Here is a 15812-nt window from a genome sequence, read left to right as displayed (position 1 = left end):
CCAATTCAAAAGTGAATTTTTGATCAATTTTTAAATTTCAGAAAAAGTAGAAAAAATCAAATTTTCAAAGAAAAGTATACAACGAACGATTTTTTCGACATGATATCGTCTGGTGTGACCACACAATCATTCGAATCGAAAGCAATCGTACTTTGTCCTTTTTGAAGGCCTCCAGCGAGTTCTAAAATTTCTCCAAAAATTTCAAATTGCTCCGGAGAGGCCAAAAATGAGCTTTAGGACCTATAACTTTGAGCAGTGATTATTTAGCAAATGTGCACCCTATAAATCTGCTCGTTATCCCTTCTATGAAAATTTGAATTTTTTCACTTTTTCTGGAATTCACAAATTGGTCAAAAACTGGCACTTGTGTTCTTTTCTGACACCTTTCGTGTACGAATCATGACGAGGATTTTCAGTATAATGATGGAAAAATGAGACGAGGGGCTAAAAACGAGCCCCAAAAAAGCTCCAACTCAAAACACAAATAAACGCGAATCCCAAGGCCACAAATATTTCCCGTTGCACCGGAAAATCGGTAACACTGTGAAAGTTTTCCACACGACTTGAGACAACGGTATTGTAGTTGTTGTATGTTGTGGAAAAGCGTTACAACAATGTTTATGAAAACTTTGCAGCTATGTTTTCATTGGGAAAACGCACACTGCAGTCTTGCGGTGCTGCTGTACGTGCTGCCATCTAATGTACAAGCACCTGCATGTAAGTAAGTCTCAAAGGGAACATGCGCATTGCCCAAAATTTGCTTTGGCGGAATACGGTGCGGTCGTAGCTCGGTGACGCGATCAACGACGACGGCGACTTTGAAAAATCCCTCAAGTCCAAAATACCGTCGTCGCTCTCTCAGTACCAATCGCGCTCTTTAACATTTCGGAACTGCCTTGAAAAACATATCAGATTTGTGATAACGTTTTTATTTCTCTCGTTTTCTATCCAACTGTGATAAAAGAAAATTTTCCTATCGCGGAGGCGTTTAGTTTCGTCTTACGATGTATATTTTTTTTAAAGAGACGGTATTGTATGAGTACTCGTAGTACGTACATACTTTAGTAGAACGAAAGAAGAATAAAAAAAAAATTAGAAAAAAGTAAAAAAAAAAAAATATAGTAATAAACCTGACAAAACCGCATTACCTAGATAACCATCGGTTTCTTGTACGTTGCGTGTCTTCGAAGGATTCCCCCTACCAATTCGGTTTCTATGTAAACGGTGCCCCGCGTGTTCCCCCACCTTTTTATTTCCTCTTCCGGTCCCATTGTCCACGAGGCCGTGACGTTTCGAAGTAACGAATTAAGTCACTCTTCAAGTGAGCAATAAGTCAGTATAGCGGGATCCAGTCCAATCGTAGTGTTAGTCTCGTAGCGATCGAGTTTGGCGCGTAAATTTTTGTTTATACCGGTATCGCGAGTCGCGACCACGCTGATAAGAATAAAGTCGCGTTTTTTTTCGACCGCTCTCTGTGATGAACAAAACACCAAGAAGAATTTTTTTTACTCTATTACCGTGTTAGGTAGTTGTTCGGTATATTCGTGTGAATTTTTTTCAATTTTTTTATTCCAAAAAATTGCGATCGAAGCGGTTTCGAAATCATCGTGATTTAATTCTACGTTATTCATAATTGTGATCGTTTTAATCATGAAAATCGATAAAATTTCGTCATTTTGAGTATATTTATTGATCTTAATTTCGAATACGTTGCATATTGAATGCACAGTTTAATCGAGTGATATTTTTCGGCTTTGTAAAAAGTAATCAACTCGTCATGAATATAGCCAGTTCTTCTCCATCCGTCACGGAACAAAACCAGATCGCTCTTTGTCAGAACATGGATTCGGTGGGAAATTTACCCAGCGAAGAAGAGGTAAGCGAGCGTTTTTTATCCATGAATAATGTCGAAAAAATCCCAACATGTTTGGAGAATTTTTATATATTAACCGTGTAATGTCTGGAAATAAAGAGCATTGGGATGGGTACGATTCGAATCGCTTTGCTCGTCTTTGGGTTAGTGATCGCAAATTTGTCTGCAATTCGACGTGTTGACTGACTTGTCCAGCCGTGGCATGTCAATCACATGTCTGAATAATGTGGATGTTCACGAAATTGCAGTGTTTTGAGACTCGATAGTTGATTCTATTTTTTCATTTTTGATGATGATTGTGGACATTTTTCATTTTGGTGAAAAAATTTCCATGAGTTTTCCTTCAGAAATAGCTAGTGGGTGGAATTTGCTATCTACTGAACCGTCATTACGTCTTTTGTGGTCACTTATTATTCAACAAAGATTACCTTTTGTGAGATTACTCGTTTCAAAATAGCTAATGCCAAGATAGAAAAGATGTACATACATCTACATATTTAATGTGAAAAAATTGAAGGCAAAAATAGCAGATGAAAAATCTCTAAACCTCAATACTTAGATGAATTTCTCGAAACATCCTCCTCTAAATTTTTTTCAATTTAGTTTTTATCCAAAATGAGCATTGAGCACGTAGAGAAAATCCAACAGGAACCTCATGAAATGTCCCCAAAGATTTGGATGGAAAGTGGTATCATTGGTAGCCCTTGGTCCAAGCATATAGTCGGTTTTTGAGTTTGAATCCCACAGTAAAATTTTGAATTTGAAAATTTTTGAAAAACCACCACCCCGACGCTCAGGTTTTTCCCACGGCGTTGTCGTGGGAAAATTTCGACCCACGCGCTTAACCAAGAGGCATGTTTTATTTTCCATTTCTATTAAATTTTTTGTATTATATTTTTCGAAGATGATTCAAATTCTTTATTTTCGATGAAAATTTGAATAATACTTGAAAGATGTTGTATGAAAAATTTAGTTGAACTGGAGAATGAAAAAAGTCCCTTGTGCGAGCACGTGAGTCGGAATTTTCCCACGACAACACCGTGGGAAAAATCTGAGCATCGGGGTAGTGGTTTTTTAAAATTTTCAAGTTCAAAAATTCACTCAAAACTGGCTACTAAAATTTTAATGGTGTGGTATTTGGGCCAAGGGCTACCACAGAGACCACTTTCCATCAAAATTTAGGGAGACGCTTCATGAGGACTCGTTGTTTTGAAAATATTTATAATTCATTTTGTAAATCGAAAATTCAATTTTTCCAAGTTTGCCATACCTAATCAGAATAAAAAATTTTCATTTTTTATTTTTTCCTATTTCCACCCAAAATACATACGAATTTAATAGAAAAATGAGTACAACTAAAACTGAAACTGAAAAAAAACTGAAATGTGTAGTTCATTCCTCTTTTTCCTAAAAAATTATGTAGTTTAATTAGATTATTAGTTAGTTTCTTTAAATGCTTCTTGAGGAGTTAAAATCCTGGCTCATTTTTATTCCTCTCCCCCTCCCTCCCAAAAAAGTAGGAATCAATAGCAGGAAAAGAATAATTTGAATCAAGTGTGCAGACTCTTCACAAAAAAAAAAGAGAGATGGGTCTTTTCAAGCTCGATTTTTTTTTATAAAAAAGTTAGACGTTGATCTCTATTTCAACTCTTTTATAAGAAGAATAAAACTCTCAAATACATCTCTTCTCCAAAAAGAGTCAAAACTCACTTGTAACCCTTTTTCCATCAAAAGAGTTCAAATTCTTGTAAATTCGTCTGAAAAAGTTTGAAACACTTTTTCATTATTTCCTTTTTTGAACTCATTTTTGAAAGGTCAAGGTGATATCATGCTTACCAACATCACGAAATCAGAACGCAAAAATTCTCCCAATATTTTTGAAGTTTTAACAAGTACCTACAATAAAATTTTAGCAAGGTACTTAGCTTGAGCAAATAATAATAAGTAAGCCCAATTGACGTCAAATAGAGTTTTCAGAAGAGTTTTTTTGAAATCTTCAGAACTTCAGAGCTCTTTTGTGAAAGAGTTTGAACTCTTTGACTCTTTCAAAATTTTTTTGAAAAAGTGGCCCAAAGTTTATTGAAAAGTTGGAGTCTCCAAAAACTGTTTCCATTCCTGGATTGAAAAATATGACCGCAGTTGCATCATTTTGAGCACTATTACGAGTATGTACTTGAATCATAATAGATTTTCTATAGGTTTGCTTGCTGAATAGTTGACAATTTCTCTCTCACGACTTCACAAGGGAGGAAAGTTGTGTCAACTAGCTTCTGAAAAGAAGGTAACTGATATTTTTTCGAATTACAAGAGTACTTCTTGGCCTCTCAGGTATTGATTTCGCTTAATTTTTGAAAAAAAAATAATAATAATAAGTGGAATGGAAGACTTAATACCCAATAATTTGAACCAAAAAATAATAAAATCAGCTGCCCAAACAGGAAATTCAAATTAAGAAGTCCTCTGAGGCTTTAATTTTCGAAAATAATTGTTGAAAAAATCGAATGTTCTGTTGTCATCTTGAAAACCCTCATTTCCAGTCACATAAATAACAATCTCATTTAGAAAAATAGTGGCTCACTTACTTACCTGTTTTTAGAAGCATTTTTTTTTTTTTTAAATAAGTAAAGTGCTGAAAAGTGTTTTTTTTGACATGTTGAATGATCCTCAGAATTTCTTGATTATTTGGGATGTAACCTGAGAAAGATACCTTGGAGCTTTTTTTTATAAAAAATTTGAGCTAAAACAGTTCAATTTTCTCTCACTTATGACGAAAGGGACTATCAAAACGTGGTGGGAGATGGTTCAGATATTGAGATCATGTTTTGATCTCTCAATAGCGATTTCAATAAAATAAATCAAATGAAGCAGTGCTTGGTGTAGTATATTTTCAAAATCTGAAGTAAAATTCCCAAAAATTCAATTTGGGAAGGAAGAGGAGGAGCTATTTTTTTTAATTTCAAAAAAATAATGATTTTAGAGATTTTTGGGAGGATTTTGATGAAAATACGTACTTATGAATGTTTTCAAAGTTTTCGAATCATTGAAAAAAACTCATTTTATTTGATGAATGGACCAAATAGTTGGACAAACAACTATTTTGGAAAATTGATTCCTTTTTTATTCATTTTTTTTTGTATCACAATTTTCTCAGCTGTAGGTATGTATTTTTCCTATCAAAAGATTTCCATTTTGATAGTTCTTAAATTAGTTTCTTCCAGTTTATAAAACACTAAAATTTTTAAATCTTAATATTTAATTTTACTTCACTTGTAATTCATTAACAATTCAATTTACAATGTACAGTTCTTCAAACTTCCCTCGTGTGCATTCCCAAAGTAATTGTAATCCTTCCAATATTTCATCATTGCTATTGCCTCAAAATTTCATCTCATATAGGTATATTTTCGTATATGTAGGTATTATGTAGGTTAGGTATAATGTAGGATTTTTTTTTTGGAATGGGTACCTTACCTTGGAAAAGTAGAAGTACAAGTGTTCGCCTCGTCCCTCCCTGCCCTATAATATGGTCTACATAATACACCCGAGTAGGTAAGCGAGGGGTGATAATATGAATAAAGTAAACGACGACACCCTATGTAAATAAGTATAACAGGTCAAGTTATAAATGATGTGTGTGTGGTAAAACGTTTTTCAGGTAGACACGTGCAAGTTGATTCAAAATAGTATACCTATACGAGTATATAATCGACTTTTGAACGATTCCAGCTCTCGCAGTCAAGATCTTAAGAACGTGTGTGGGATGCGTCATCTACAACATACTTACCTATGCAATATGTAATTTCCCAGAATCGACGATATTGTAGTGTGAAAATTTTTATCGTTCGCGTATTTTCTTTCCTACGTATGTTTAGAAATTGTTATCTTATCATTTACCTGGGTCTGTTTCGCGAAGGTATGCTGATTACTTTTTTTTTTCATTTAGGAACAGTGCTAAATGTATTGACATTATATGCTCTTATCTAAAATTTCATGAATCATCAAACATCAATATAGGTAATTCGAATACGGTAGAAATGGCGAGTGGGAGGAAGTGGATCAATTTTTGAGATTTTTTTGAGATTACGTGCTTTGGAAGGATTCATTTTGTGGACTCGATAGATCGAAGATCTATTTCGATCTATCTTGATAATTTTAGAAATTTTCAAAGGCTCTTTCTTGAAAATAATTTTTTTTAATTTGAATATTTCGATCTTAAATGATATTTCAAAAAGTGCAAAATTCCATCAAAATTATAATTGGCTCTTGGGTGAGAAAAATCTGATCCCCTTGTTTATAGAATAATCTCACGTTCTCGATACCTGATACTTTGGCAGTATATGACGAGATATTTTTATAGCCTATTTTTGTTTTTCTACGAGATTACGCAAAAATTACAAAAATTTATAAAACTTATCGCCCTGCAGTATCACCTGCGTAATTTTAAACGTTTCAAGTTTCAAAATAGGTTCAAAATAACAATATATTTCAGCCAGAATACCTAATATAAAAAATCTTCTCTCGTAGTCTCGTAGTAGAAAAAAAAAAGAAATCAGACCTCAAATCGAGTTGGTAACGGTTTTGAAAATGAATTTGATAGGATTATCGAACCTACGTAAGATACTCGACGTCGTTGGTACCGAAGACAACAGGTCTTTTCTCGTTATACACGAGAAGAAAATATCCTTTTAAAATTAGATTACGAGCTCTGCGGGTGAAATAACGTCTTAAGCAGTACTGAGAAAATGGATGCAGAAAAAGGCGAATTTAATTTTTACTATTTTTAACGTGCGAGCGACACAACAACGTGAGTCGCGAGTTTTTCCCCAGTAACCGAAATGTGTTTTTAAAGAAAATAATAAAAATACTTTGTATTCAATTATTTTCTTTTGCATAATTGACGCTCCCGTGGGCTTAACACAGCATAACACTTGTCCAATTTATTTTACGTAAATGTTGTTTGTGACACGTTAATCTTAATTTTATTTGACATTTTTTTCCTTTTTTTTTATTTTTATCAAATGTCACATCTACCTGTACCTATAAATTGAAATCTTTAACGAGGTGGTTTTTTTTCTTTTTCTCGAAAAGAGTTTCGAGATATCGATAATCGTGTTCGTGTGAGCTAAAAATTTGGTTGGAAAAAATCATGTGTTTTTTTAGATTTTTTCCTTTTTTTATTTGTTTTGTTGGAAAATTGATTCGTTCGATCGTGCCATTGTTAGTTGAAGTGCATATATTTGAAATATTATACCGGTGCCTTCTCTATCGTGGAAACGTGATACTACGTATCATTTACCAAACGAATATCACGCTTCAATTAAATTCTGACTTTGCGTTGTTTGAAATTTTATGAAATAAAAACGCGACTTTTATTCATGTCGTAGATAACGAATATGTAATGAAAATGGTATGATTTTCTGCTCGGTCGTGACGAGTAAACTTGGCGTTGGAGGTGATAAATGATCGAGGTGGGAATCGAACAACTGATGGTTGTGTTATCAGGTGAAGGATAGATTTTGATCTAGTTTTGCATAAACATCTCGAAGAATGATGCGAGGCTCGTGTCATTTACTGGAGTAATTTTTTGATTTGAAATTGGAGAACAAATTTTTCATCTGAAAAATTTCTTTCTCACTAGCTTCAAATTCTTGAAAAAATGCTTCGAGAATTCAAAAAACCTCAGTTCCCTCTAAAGGATCAAATAGATCACGATCAAAACTGCCGAATTTATCACTCCTATTTGTTTCTGTTTCGTTTTAAATTAATACAATAGACCATCGGTCTACTTGAATTAGTGCTGAAAAAAAATTTACACACGTAACCTTGTACTCGACACAGACCGCGTTACAAACGTCCAAATCATCTAGAAAATAAAAAAGTCGACTCCGTTTTGTATAAAACGCATATTAGACCCGTCCTTGAAAAGTGTTCGCAATGTACACCAGCAAAATTTCCATTAATCACTTTACAGCTAAATTAAAACTTTTTTGCCACCTGTAATCGTACCAGGTGGTCTGGTGGAAATTCTCACAGTGTATACCTATCCTATTCTAGTGTTTATTCTTTGGTATACGAGGATAGTCTAAATGTGTTTTGTAAGTGCGACATTACGGTATATCTACTGTAAGGATTGCCGGAAAAGCATTAGCCAACAAACGTACATTGGATTAGATTTGTTTACATGTGTATAGATATGGAAGTTATTTCGTCGTTGGTATAATAAGTGTATAAGGTGAAGATTTTATATCTACTCGTTTGTGTGTGTGTTCGAAGTGTGAATTAAAAAATGATCCAAGAAGTATGTTAAATGTAAACACTTTGTGAGCTTAATTCACAAATTATGTTTCTGAATTCCGATGGATTATTTTTTACTAACAAATTTTTTTGGTAAAGCAAGAAAAGTACCTGTAGTGCCCTGTCTTTGCCTATACCTTCCTACTTGTGCGGTGTTGCCAAGTTGTCCGGTTTACTCAATTATCACAATTTGAACAAAATTTACTTTCCTGATCGTGAACAATTATACTTGTGCATGAATTTCTGTAGCAAGCTATAAGAATTCCTTCAAAAAAGCTTCAAACTGTTTTGATTCCTAAGGACAGGGATTTTTTCAAAATGATCCCAATTGAAATTTGTCACAATTCGTTCACTTTCGAACCACAGTATAGCAAAAGTTGCCCTGGAAATTGTAAGAAAAAAAGGTATAGAAAAAGAAGTCATCGACATTTATGTAGATAATAATATAACAGGGTGTCCAATAAATCCTGATCCTGCAAGTTCAAAAACTGGCGAAAAATCCAGCATTTGACAAAATGGTGTTGAAAAACAGAAGATGGGAAGGGTAGAAAAGTTCTGGTAATTTTTTTTATTAGTGTCATTTTGTATCTACCAATTCAGTAATCAAAACAGAAAAAATTCTGATTTAGGGCTGAGAAAAATGTTCAGCTGGGCAAACCAGTTAAAATTCAAACAAAATTGTTGTTTTTATCTTCAGGAATCGCAATCAATTTAAGAATTCTCCATAAATGTGGATATTGAAAATAAAAAGCAAATACAAAGTTAATTATATCAAGGAAGTTGAAAATTATTTTTCTTAATGAAAAAAAAATGACTAGGTAATTTATTTTGTTTGAAATTTTGTAAAATGTCAGTTTTTCTGGTGGTTGGTGAAAAATTGAAAAATTGATTGGAGAGGGGATTCAATCTAAGGTAATATTCAAATTCAAAGGCATTTTTGTTGAGTATTTTGTCGATTGATTTTTTCCTCATTTTTTAAAATTACAGTTCTGTAAAAAGAAATGACTTTTTGATCTAGAAAATTTTTGACCTGAAATAATTTCAACTCCTCTCTTTTGTTATCCTACCTCTTGTTTTTTTTTATCAACACCTTGTATGAAAAAAAAAAGACAAAAACAGGCAAAAAATCGTTTTAAAATTTGAAAAAAAATGCATCACCTTCCAGAAAAGGACCTCACCAGATCTAATCAGATCGAGGTTTTGATCGGATTAAACCTTTTCAGACCTGATCAAATGTAATCATCTTCCTCTGGGATGAAATCTGGTTAGGTCAAATTACAGGTCCATGGAATGCTTGGATTTGAACAGATCCAATCGTTTTTCCATACACCTGGTAAAATAATATTTCGTTCGGGATATTTTGTAGGCCCTTTTTTAGAATTTTATGGTAAATGGTAAAAAAAATTGATAATTGAAAAAAAAAGCAAAAAATTTACAAGCATTGAAAATATATGAACACAAAGCAATTTTTTGATAGAGCATTATTTCTATATAAAAATGTCGTTTTTTTACAGAAACTTGTAAAAGTTGATACATTTTTCTGGTAGCTCTAGACACCTAAATGCTGATAAAAAAAAGAACACAGATAACCGCACACAATTTGCTGGAAACTTCTTTTTTAAAATTTGAAATTGGAAAAAAACCTGAGAAAAAAAATTTGAGGAGTAGGTACTCTTTTTTTCAAAAATACCTCACCAGGTGAAATATCAAGAGCTCAATTTCATCAATTTATTTATTTTTTTTCGGTGAATTTTTAAAAATAATTCAAAGGGCATCATTTCTTTTGAAAAAAGTTGAAATTTATTCAATTTGATGAAGTCTAAAATCTGATATTTGGTTTTGCAATCTTATATGTTCCTCTCTCATGATCGATTGATGGTTATTTGGAGCCATTCTAGAGTCTAAAATTGTTTTTTTGGTTTTTCAGTTCTCTAAAAATCTGAGAAAAAAATTGACGAGTAGGTAACCTTTTTTTCAAAAATACCTCACCTGGTGAAATATGAAGAGCTCAATTTCATCGATTTATTGATTTTTTTAATTTGTGGCGAATTTTTAAAAATCCAAAGGCCACATTTCTTTTGAAAAAAAAAATCAAAGTTTATTCAATTTGATGAAGTCTAAAATCTGATAAGTATTTGGTTTTGCAATTTTATTTTCCTCTCTCCATATCAATTGATGGTTATTTGGAGCCATTCTAGAGTTTGAAATGGATTTTCTCGTTTTGCAGTTCTCTAAAAATCTGAGAAAAAAATTTGAGGAGTAGGTACCTAAGTACCCTTTTTTTTCAAAAATAAATACCTCGCCAGGTGAAATATCAAGAGCTCAATCTCATCGATTTATTGATTTGTTTGATCAATTTTTAAAAATCCAAAGGCCACATTTCTTCTGAAAAAAATCGAAATTTTATTCAGTTTGATGCGGTCTGAAATCTGATATTTGGTTTTGCACTCTTGTTTTCCTCTCTTCATATCAATTAATGGTCATTTGGTGTCATTCTAGAGTCTCAAATGGATTTTCAGGTTTTCCAGTTCTCTGAAAATGCCATTAAGGATCGATTTGATTCTACAGAAATTAATTTTAATCGATTAAATAAAAAATGGACCTTTTTTGAGAAACTTTTTGTTAGCTGTAAAATCAAAAAAATTGCGAGGAATTCCAAAAATTGGCTAAAACAATCCCCAATAATAATTCAAAGGTCCGAAAACAAGGTATATATACGAGTATAACCAGCTTTCCAACTCAACTTGATAATCAAATTTCAATCTTTTTAAAAATGGAACGAAAAAATTTAATTTTTAAAAATTGAACCAAAAATTAAAAAATGAAATTCAACGATTTCTAAATTGTTCTTTCAATTTTTTACTTCTCGATTCAAACCTTTTTTTTGCTTGTTTGGATACTTCCTTTCTCACTATCAGTTGAAAAAATTGGAATCTATAAACTCGAGATTCCACTCGATTATCCCTCTTCCAAGTTTCCTTTCCAAGAGTACCTACCAAACTTCACCCCAGTCCATTTTGGACATGCAAGAACGAGGAATATTCCACTCGCACCAATCAAATGCTGCACTGCTCTTAGTGCTCTTACACTTCGTCAGCAATCACGTTTACCCATACACAACTATACAGACATGTCACATTCAACACTCCACGTTACAACAAGCTTCCAGTAGAACTAAATTTCACCCAAACCCTGCCCCATCATGTTTATCTCTTCCACTCACATGCAAACAGGTCAAAACGATAAATGTTCCAATACTCCTCCCTTCTCCTCCTCTCTTCTGAACACTGCACTTTGAAAATTTTGTTGGTTTATCCGCGAGAGTCGAGTCGCGGTGATTCACGATATTATGTACTATTGTTTTATGGCTATTTTAAATCGCAATAACGCGTCCTCGCACAAAATAGCGTTGGTAATTAAACGTTTTCAAAAGCCATTAACGTTGCAAGGTTTATGACGATAGCGATGTCACATATACGTACGCATATACGAAGAATGTACCGAAAGCACTGTGTGTTGTCGTGTACAATCCGCGGGTATAAAAACGTAAGAAAATTACTTTTAAAAATGCACCTAAGTATATTACATTTAACGGAAACCTCTAGATACGGTTAGCGTTATATGTTGGAAGTTTTGAAAAAACTAGCAATGGCTAATCCGTAATTGGATACACACAGCGTTTATATATTTACGATATGGAAACACCTAAATTACGTGCTTTGTCGAAAAGTACATACAAGATAAACATACGACGACGACGACGACACGAATACATACGGTATACTGTGCAATGAGCACCGAGCAGTATGGTATATAAGGTACCTATGTATGTAGAAGTACATAGTCCATCGGCCACATGAAACACACAGTACACACAGAAGTACTTGTAAGAAAAACTTTGAACGCAGAATAGACCTAGGTACCTAAGAACTATAAGCAGGCAAACAATAGTCTGAACGGTGACGTTAATATCCGTGCAGACCTTCCCACTACAATCCGGCTGGTTTATAAAGGCGATAACATTACATAACGCCGTGCATGGTTCAGCGATTTAGCTAAATAGCTCAAAGCCGATAGCAGGTTTGTACTGATTCGTTGTTGTTCGATGGTACCTCGCGATCCAAGAGTTTACCATCGCAGTCGCGAACGCCATCGACTTCGACGCAGTGTCCGTGAAAGCTCTCAAGTCAGCAAATGCGTAAAGTGTTAGACGTTATAGAGAAGCTGCGACCACGACTATGACTACGAGTATTTTATTTTGAAGTTTATCGACGACCATCGAACAGTGCACTGCTTGCACAGAGCACAGAGCAGAGCAAAGACCACAGCACAGGTTGCTCTATCGTTAAGGGACATCGTCTATATTATCGCGTTAATTATCGCGCAGTCGTGAGAACCAACTCGGATGAAATTTTTTTATCGTGTCGTTTTACGTTTTGACTTGGCGAATCAGTTTCCCTCTTGCTTCGCTTTACCTTTTTGAATTGTATCGAGCTGTGAGCTGTGGTGGGGTAGGGGCTAATAGGTCATCTTGGTCTGAGCTTACAGTCACAGCTACAGCTAATCTTCTTAATGAGTTAACGCATACTTTGTGAATTGTAGGTACAAAAGGGATGAGAACTAAAATGGTCAACAGAAGGTACCTATACCTACATACTCGTATCTGCGAGTACGAAACGAAGAGATCGAGGGTTTGATTATTGTGCTCCTATAACAGATCAGAATTTGCGATAAAGCTCATACAAATTCTGTGCTGTGTAATGTGTATCCGGATGGAATCGATTATTTGTTGACGTTTCTGTTATCATACATTCATCTCTTCCTCAGTGTTTGCTATGCTTCATTCTTGTATCATTTATTGTTTGTCAAGTGTGAAACATAACGACTGGGAACATTACATTTGAACTGAAGCCAGAGTTACAAGGAAGCAAAATTCTTCAAGTTTTGTTGACTCGCTAGAAGCTGTTTCTGCAATTTTGAAATGCTATGCTCTGTTAGGTAGTGTCCTATTTGCTATTGCACGATTGTCCCCCTCCCCACCCGCCAAAAATTGATGTGTAACTGTCAATTTTCTTGTATATTCTACCTATTGGATGCCTCATAACCAAATTTTGAGCAACAAAAGTTGATTTTTCGAATTCTGGTGCATTTTTGAAAATGAAGAAAATGTTCTCAAAAAAAAGAGTAGGGCTTAAATATTGAAACAAATCGAGGTTAAGTCTCCTTCTTGAAGAAATTTGAAAAATCATGGATGTTTTTTGCTTGAAACTTTATCATAAAATTAATAGGAACTTTTTGTAGAGAATTTTTTCCAAGTTTCCAAAAATCGTGACACAATTCTAGGAACTGAACAGGACTTCTTCTTCTGAACTTTCAAAAGCCTGCTAAAAAATTTGATCAGGGGTCTGAACAGATTCAATCCCATCAAAACTTTGATTTCAACCAGGTCAAATTAGATCCATGGAATGTCTGGATTTAATCAGATCCAATCATTTTCCGCAGGGATGGATTTTATCATTCGACGTTATAGCCATTTTGATGGCAACAGATTTTCTGAAAATTGGCTCAAGATAAAATCCAGCAACTACTATAAATTTGGTTTATTGTTTCCATGACCCTATATTCTATTGATCCAATGATGAATAATGTTCAAAATTCCTTTTTCCCAGTTCAAATTCAAAACTTTTTTCGGCAATTAAGGGTATTTTTGGAGCAAAAAAATAGACTAAAATTTAGTGTACACTAAAGGAAGAAGTTGTTTGAAATCTTGAGGCAAATCAAAGTGAATGAACAAATGTAGTATGCTTAATTGAAGAAATATATGTACACGGATAATGCAATAAGAGTAAGATCTGGAAACATGTCGGAAGCAAAGCAGATAGGAAGAGGAGTAAGACAGGGATGCCCAATTCGGACCGGGCACTCACACAGGGGCGCTAGTGAGCTGGCCAGAATGTTTATATTTTTCAGACAGGGCTTTCTTATCAGCGTTTACGAAAGCAATAATTTCAAGGGTTAAAACTGAAAAATTAATTCGATGTACATTATTTTTACGATTATTATTGCATATTAATCATGACCAAATCATATTTTCATTTTTAACTCGTAAATCCAACGTTTTGGTAAAATACGACTGATAAGAAAGGGTTAAGAAAAAAGCCCCGTCTGAACTCTAGAACAATGGGCACACTAGCGCCATCTACGTGAGAGACCGGTCCGAATGTCGTATAGCCTGTTCAAAATCTAATTCGACGACATGATTAAAGAATGGCTGAAAACCAAGCCAAAAGGGCTAGACATCAATGACACGCATGTTGATTGTTGATACCCTGTTATTCGCTGATGATCAGGTGGTGTTTGCTGACAACAAAGATGACTTGCAGAGAGCAATGTACTACCTTCAGAAAGTAGCAGATAAATACGGAATAAGAATCTTGTCGTCAAAAACAAAGGTGTTGGCCTTTGAGGGGAAAGAGCCAATACGCAGCAAAATTGTTGTAAATGGACTGCCAGTGGAACAAGTCAGAAGCTTTAAATATCTAGGATGAGAGCTATCTTATGAAGGAGAGGTTGATGCACAACTTAAGACCAACAAATTCCTGAGAGTAAGCGGGGCAATAAACTGAGCCAACCCTTTCAAGAAAAGTCAGAGCCAATACTTGAATAAAAATCTACAATACACTGGCAAGACTAATGTTGCTGTCAGGCCCGGACTCACCCACCAAGTTACCAAGTTCGGCCAATGAGGTAAAAACTAGGCCACTTGAAAAATTTCTGAATGAAAATTTATGCTCAGTGTCAAATCAAATCAAATCAAAAAACTTTTATTGGCACGTAATATACAGGTAAACAGTTACATATACAAATGTTCATCTCCGATGCCAAGCCCCCTGTCGAGCAAAAGTCTCCTTCAACCGAGCCCATTCGACCCGATTATCCGCTACTCTTTCGAAAAATTTATGTTTTAGAAGGTCAGTGATATCATCCGTCCACCTCGCCTTCTGCCTTCCAGGCCTTCTTATACCAGTCTGGAACCAGTGTAACAGTTTGTACCCCCATCTCCCATCCTTTACCCTACTAATATGGCCTGCCCATTCCCACTTTTTTCTTTTACAATCAAACACTATATCAGTTAGACCCCTAATTTTATTATAAATTTCTGATGTTCTAATTCTTTCCCTTCTCGACACCCCTAGCATTGACCTGACCATGGCATTCTGTGTTGTCTTTAGTTTTGAGATTAGACTATTTGTGAGTGTCCAAGTCTGAGATCCGTAGGTTATAGTTGGTGCAACACAGCTGTTAAAAATTTCTTTTTTATTTTTTGTAGAAAATTGACCCTTCAGAATATGTTTTAAGGACCAAAATTTACCCCAACCCCTTGCTATTCTATTGTTGATTTCTTTTTCCATACTGTTTTCTAATGATATGACTTGGCCGAGGTAAACAATTTCATCAACTTTTTCAATATGTTGTCCCTCAATTTTAACTTCTTCCAGGGAAGTGCATTTGGACATAATTTTTGTTTTTCCAAAGTTAATCATCAACCCTGCCTCCCTACTTGTCTTTGCTAGGTCCGATAACATTATAATCAACTCTTCAGGCTTTTCAGAAACTAAGACTATATCATCCGCAAATCGTAAAT

The 15812-nt window shown here is 34.5% G+C and overlaps 1 protein-coding gene across 4 annotated transcripts in view; it reads left to right on the top strand.

Moving 5' to 3' along the window:
• The first annotated feature begins 821 nt into the window (after positions 1–821).
• The window catches only part of LOC135845572 (protein couch potato-like), a 160483-nt gene continuing 145492 nt past the window's right edge, over positions 822–15812 (top strand). For 2 of the 4 annotated variants that reach the window (XM_065364208.1, XM_065364209.1), the window contains exon 1: positions 823–1876. In XM_065364208.1, coding sequence (XP_065220280.1) covers positions 1778–1876 — 99 coding nt within the window. In that variant the 5' untranslated portion in view covers positions 823–1777. Of the gene's footprint in view, positions 1877–15812 lie in introns of all 4 variants that reach the window. The other 2 variants (XM_065364207.1, XM_065364210.1) reach the window with 2 other exon arrangements.

The sequence above is a fragment of the Planococcus citri genome, chromosome 4 (genome assembly GCF_950023065.1).
Source record: "Planococcus citri chromosome 4, ihPlaCitr1.1, whole genome shotgun sequence".
Lineage (NCBI taxonomy): Eukaryota > Metazoa > Arthropoda > Insecta > Hemiptera > Pseudococcidae > Planococcus > Planococcus citri.
The sequence above is the reverse complement of the archived record's forward strand: the minus strand, read 5'-3'. Positions and strand labels throughout refer to the sequence as shown.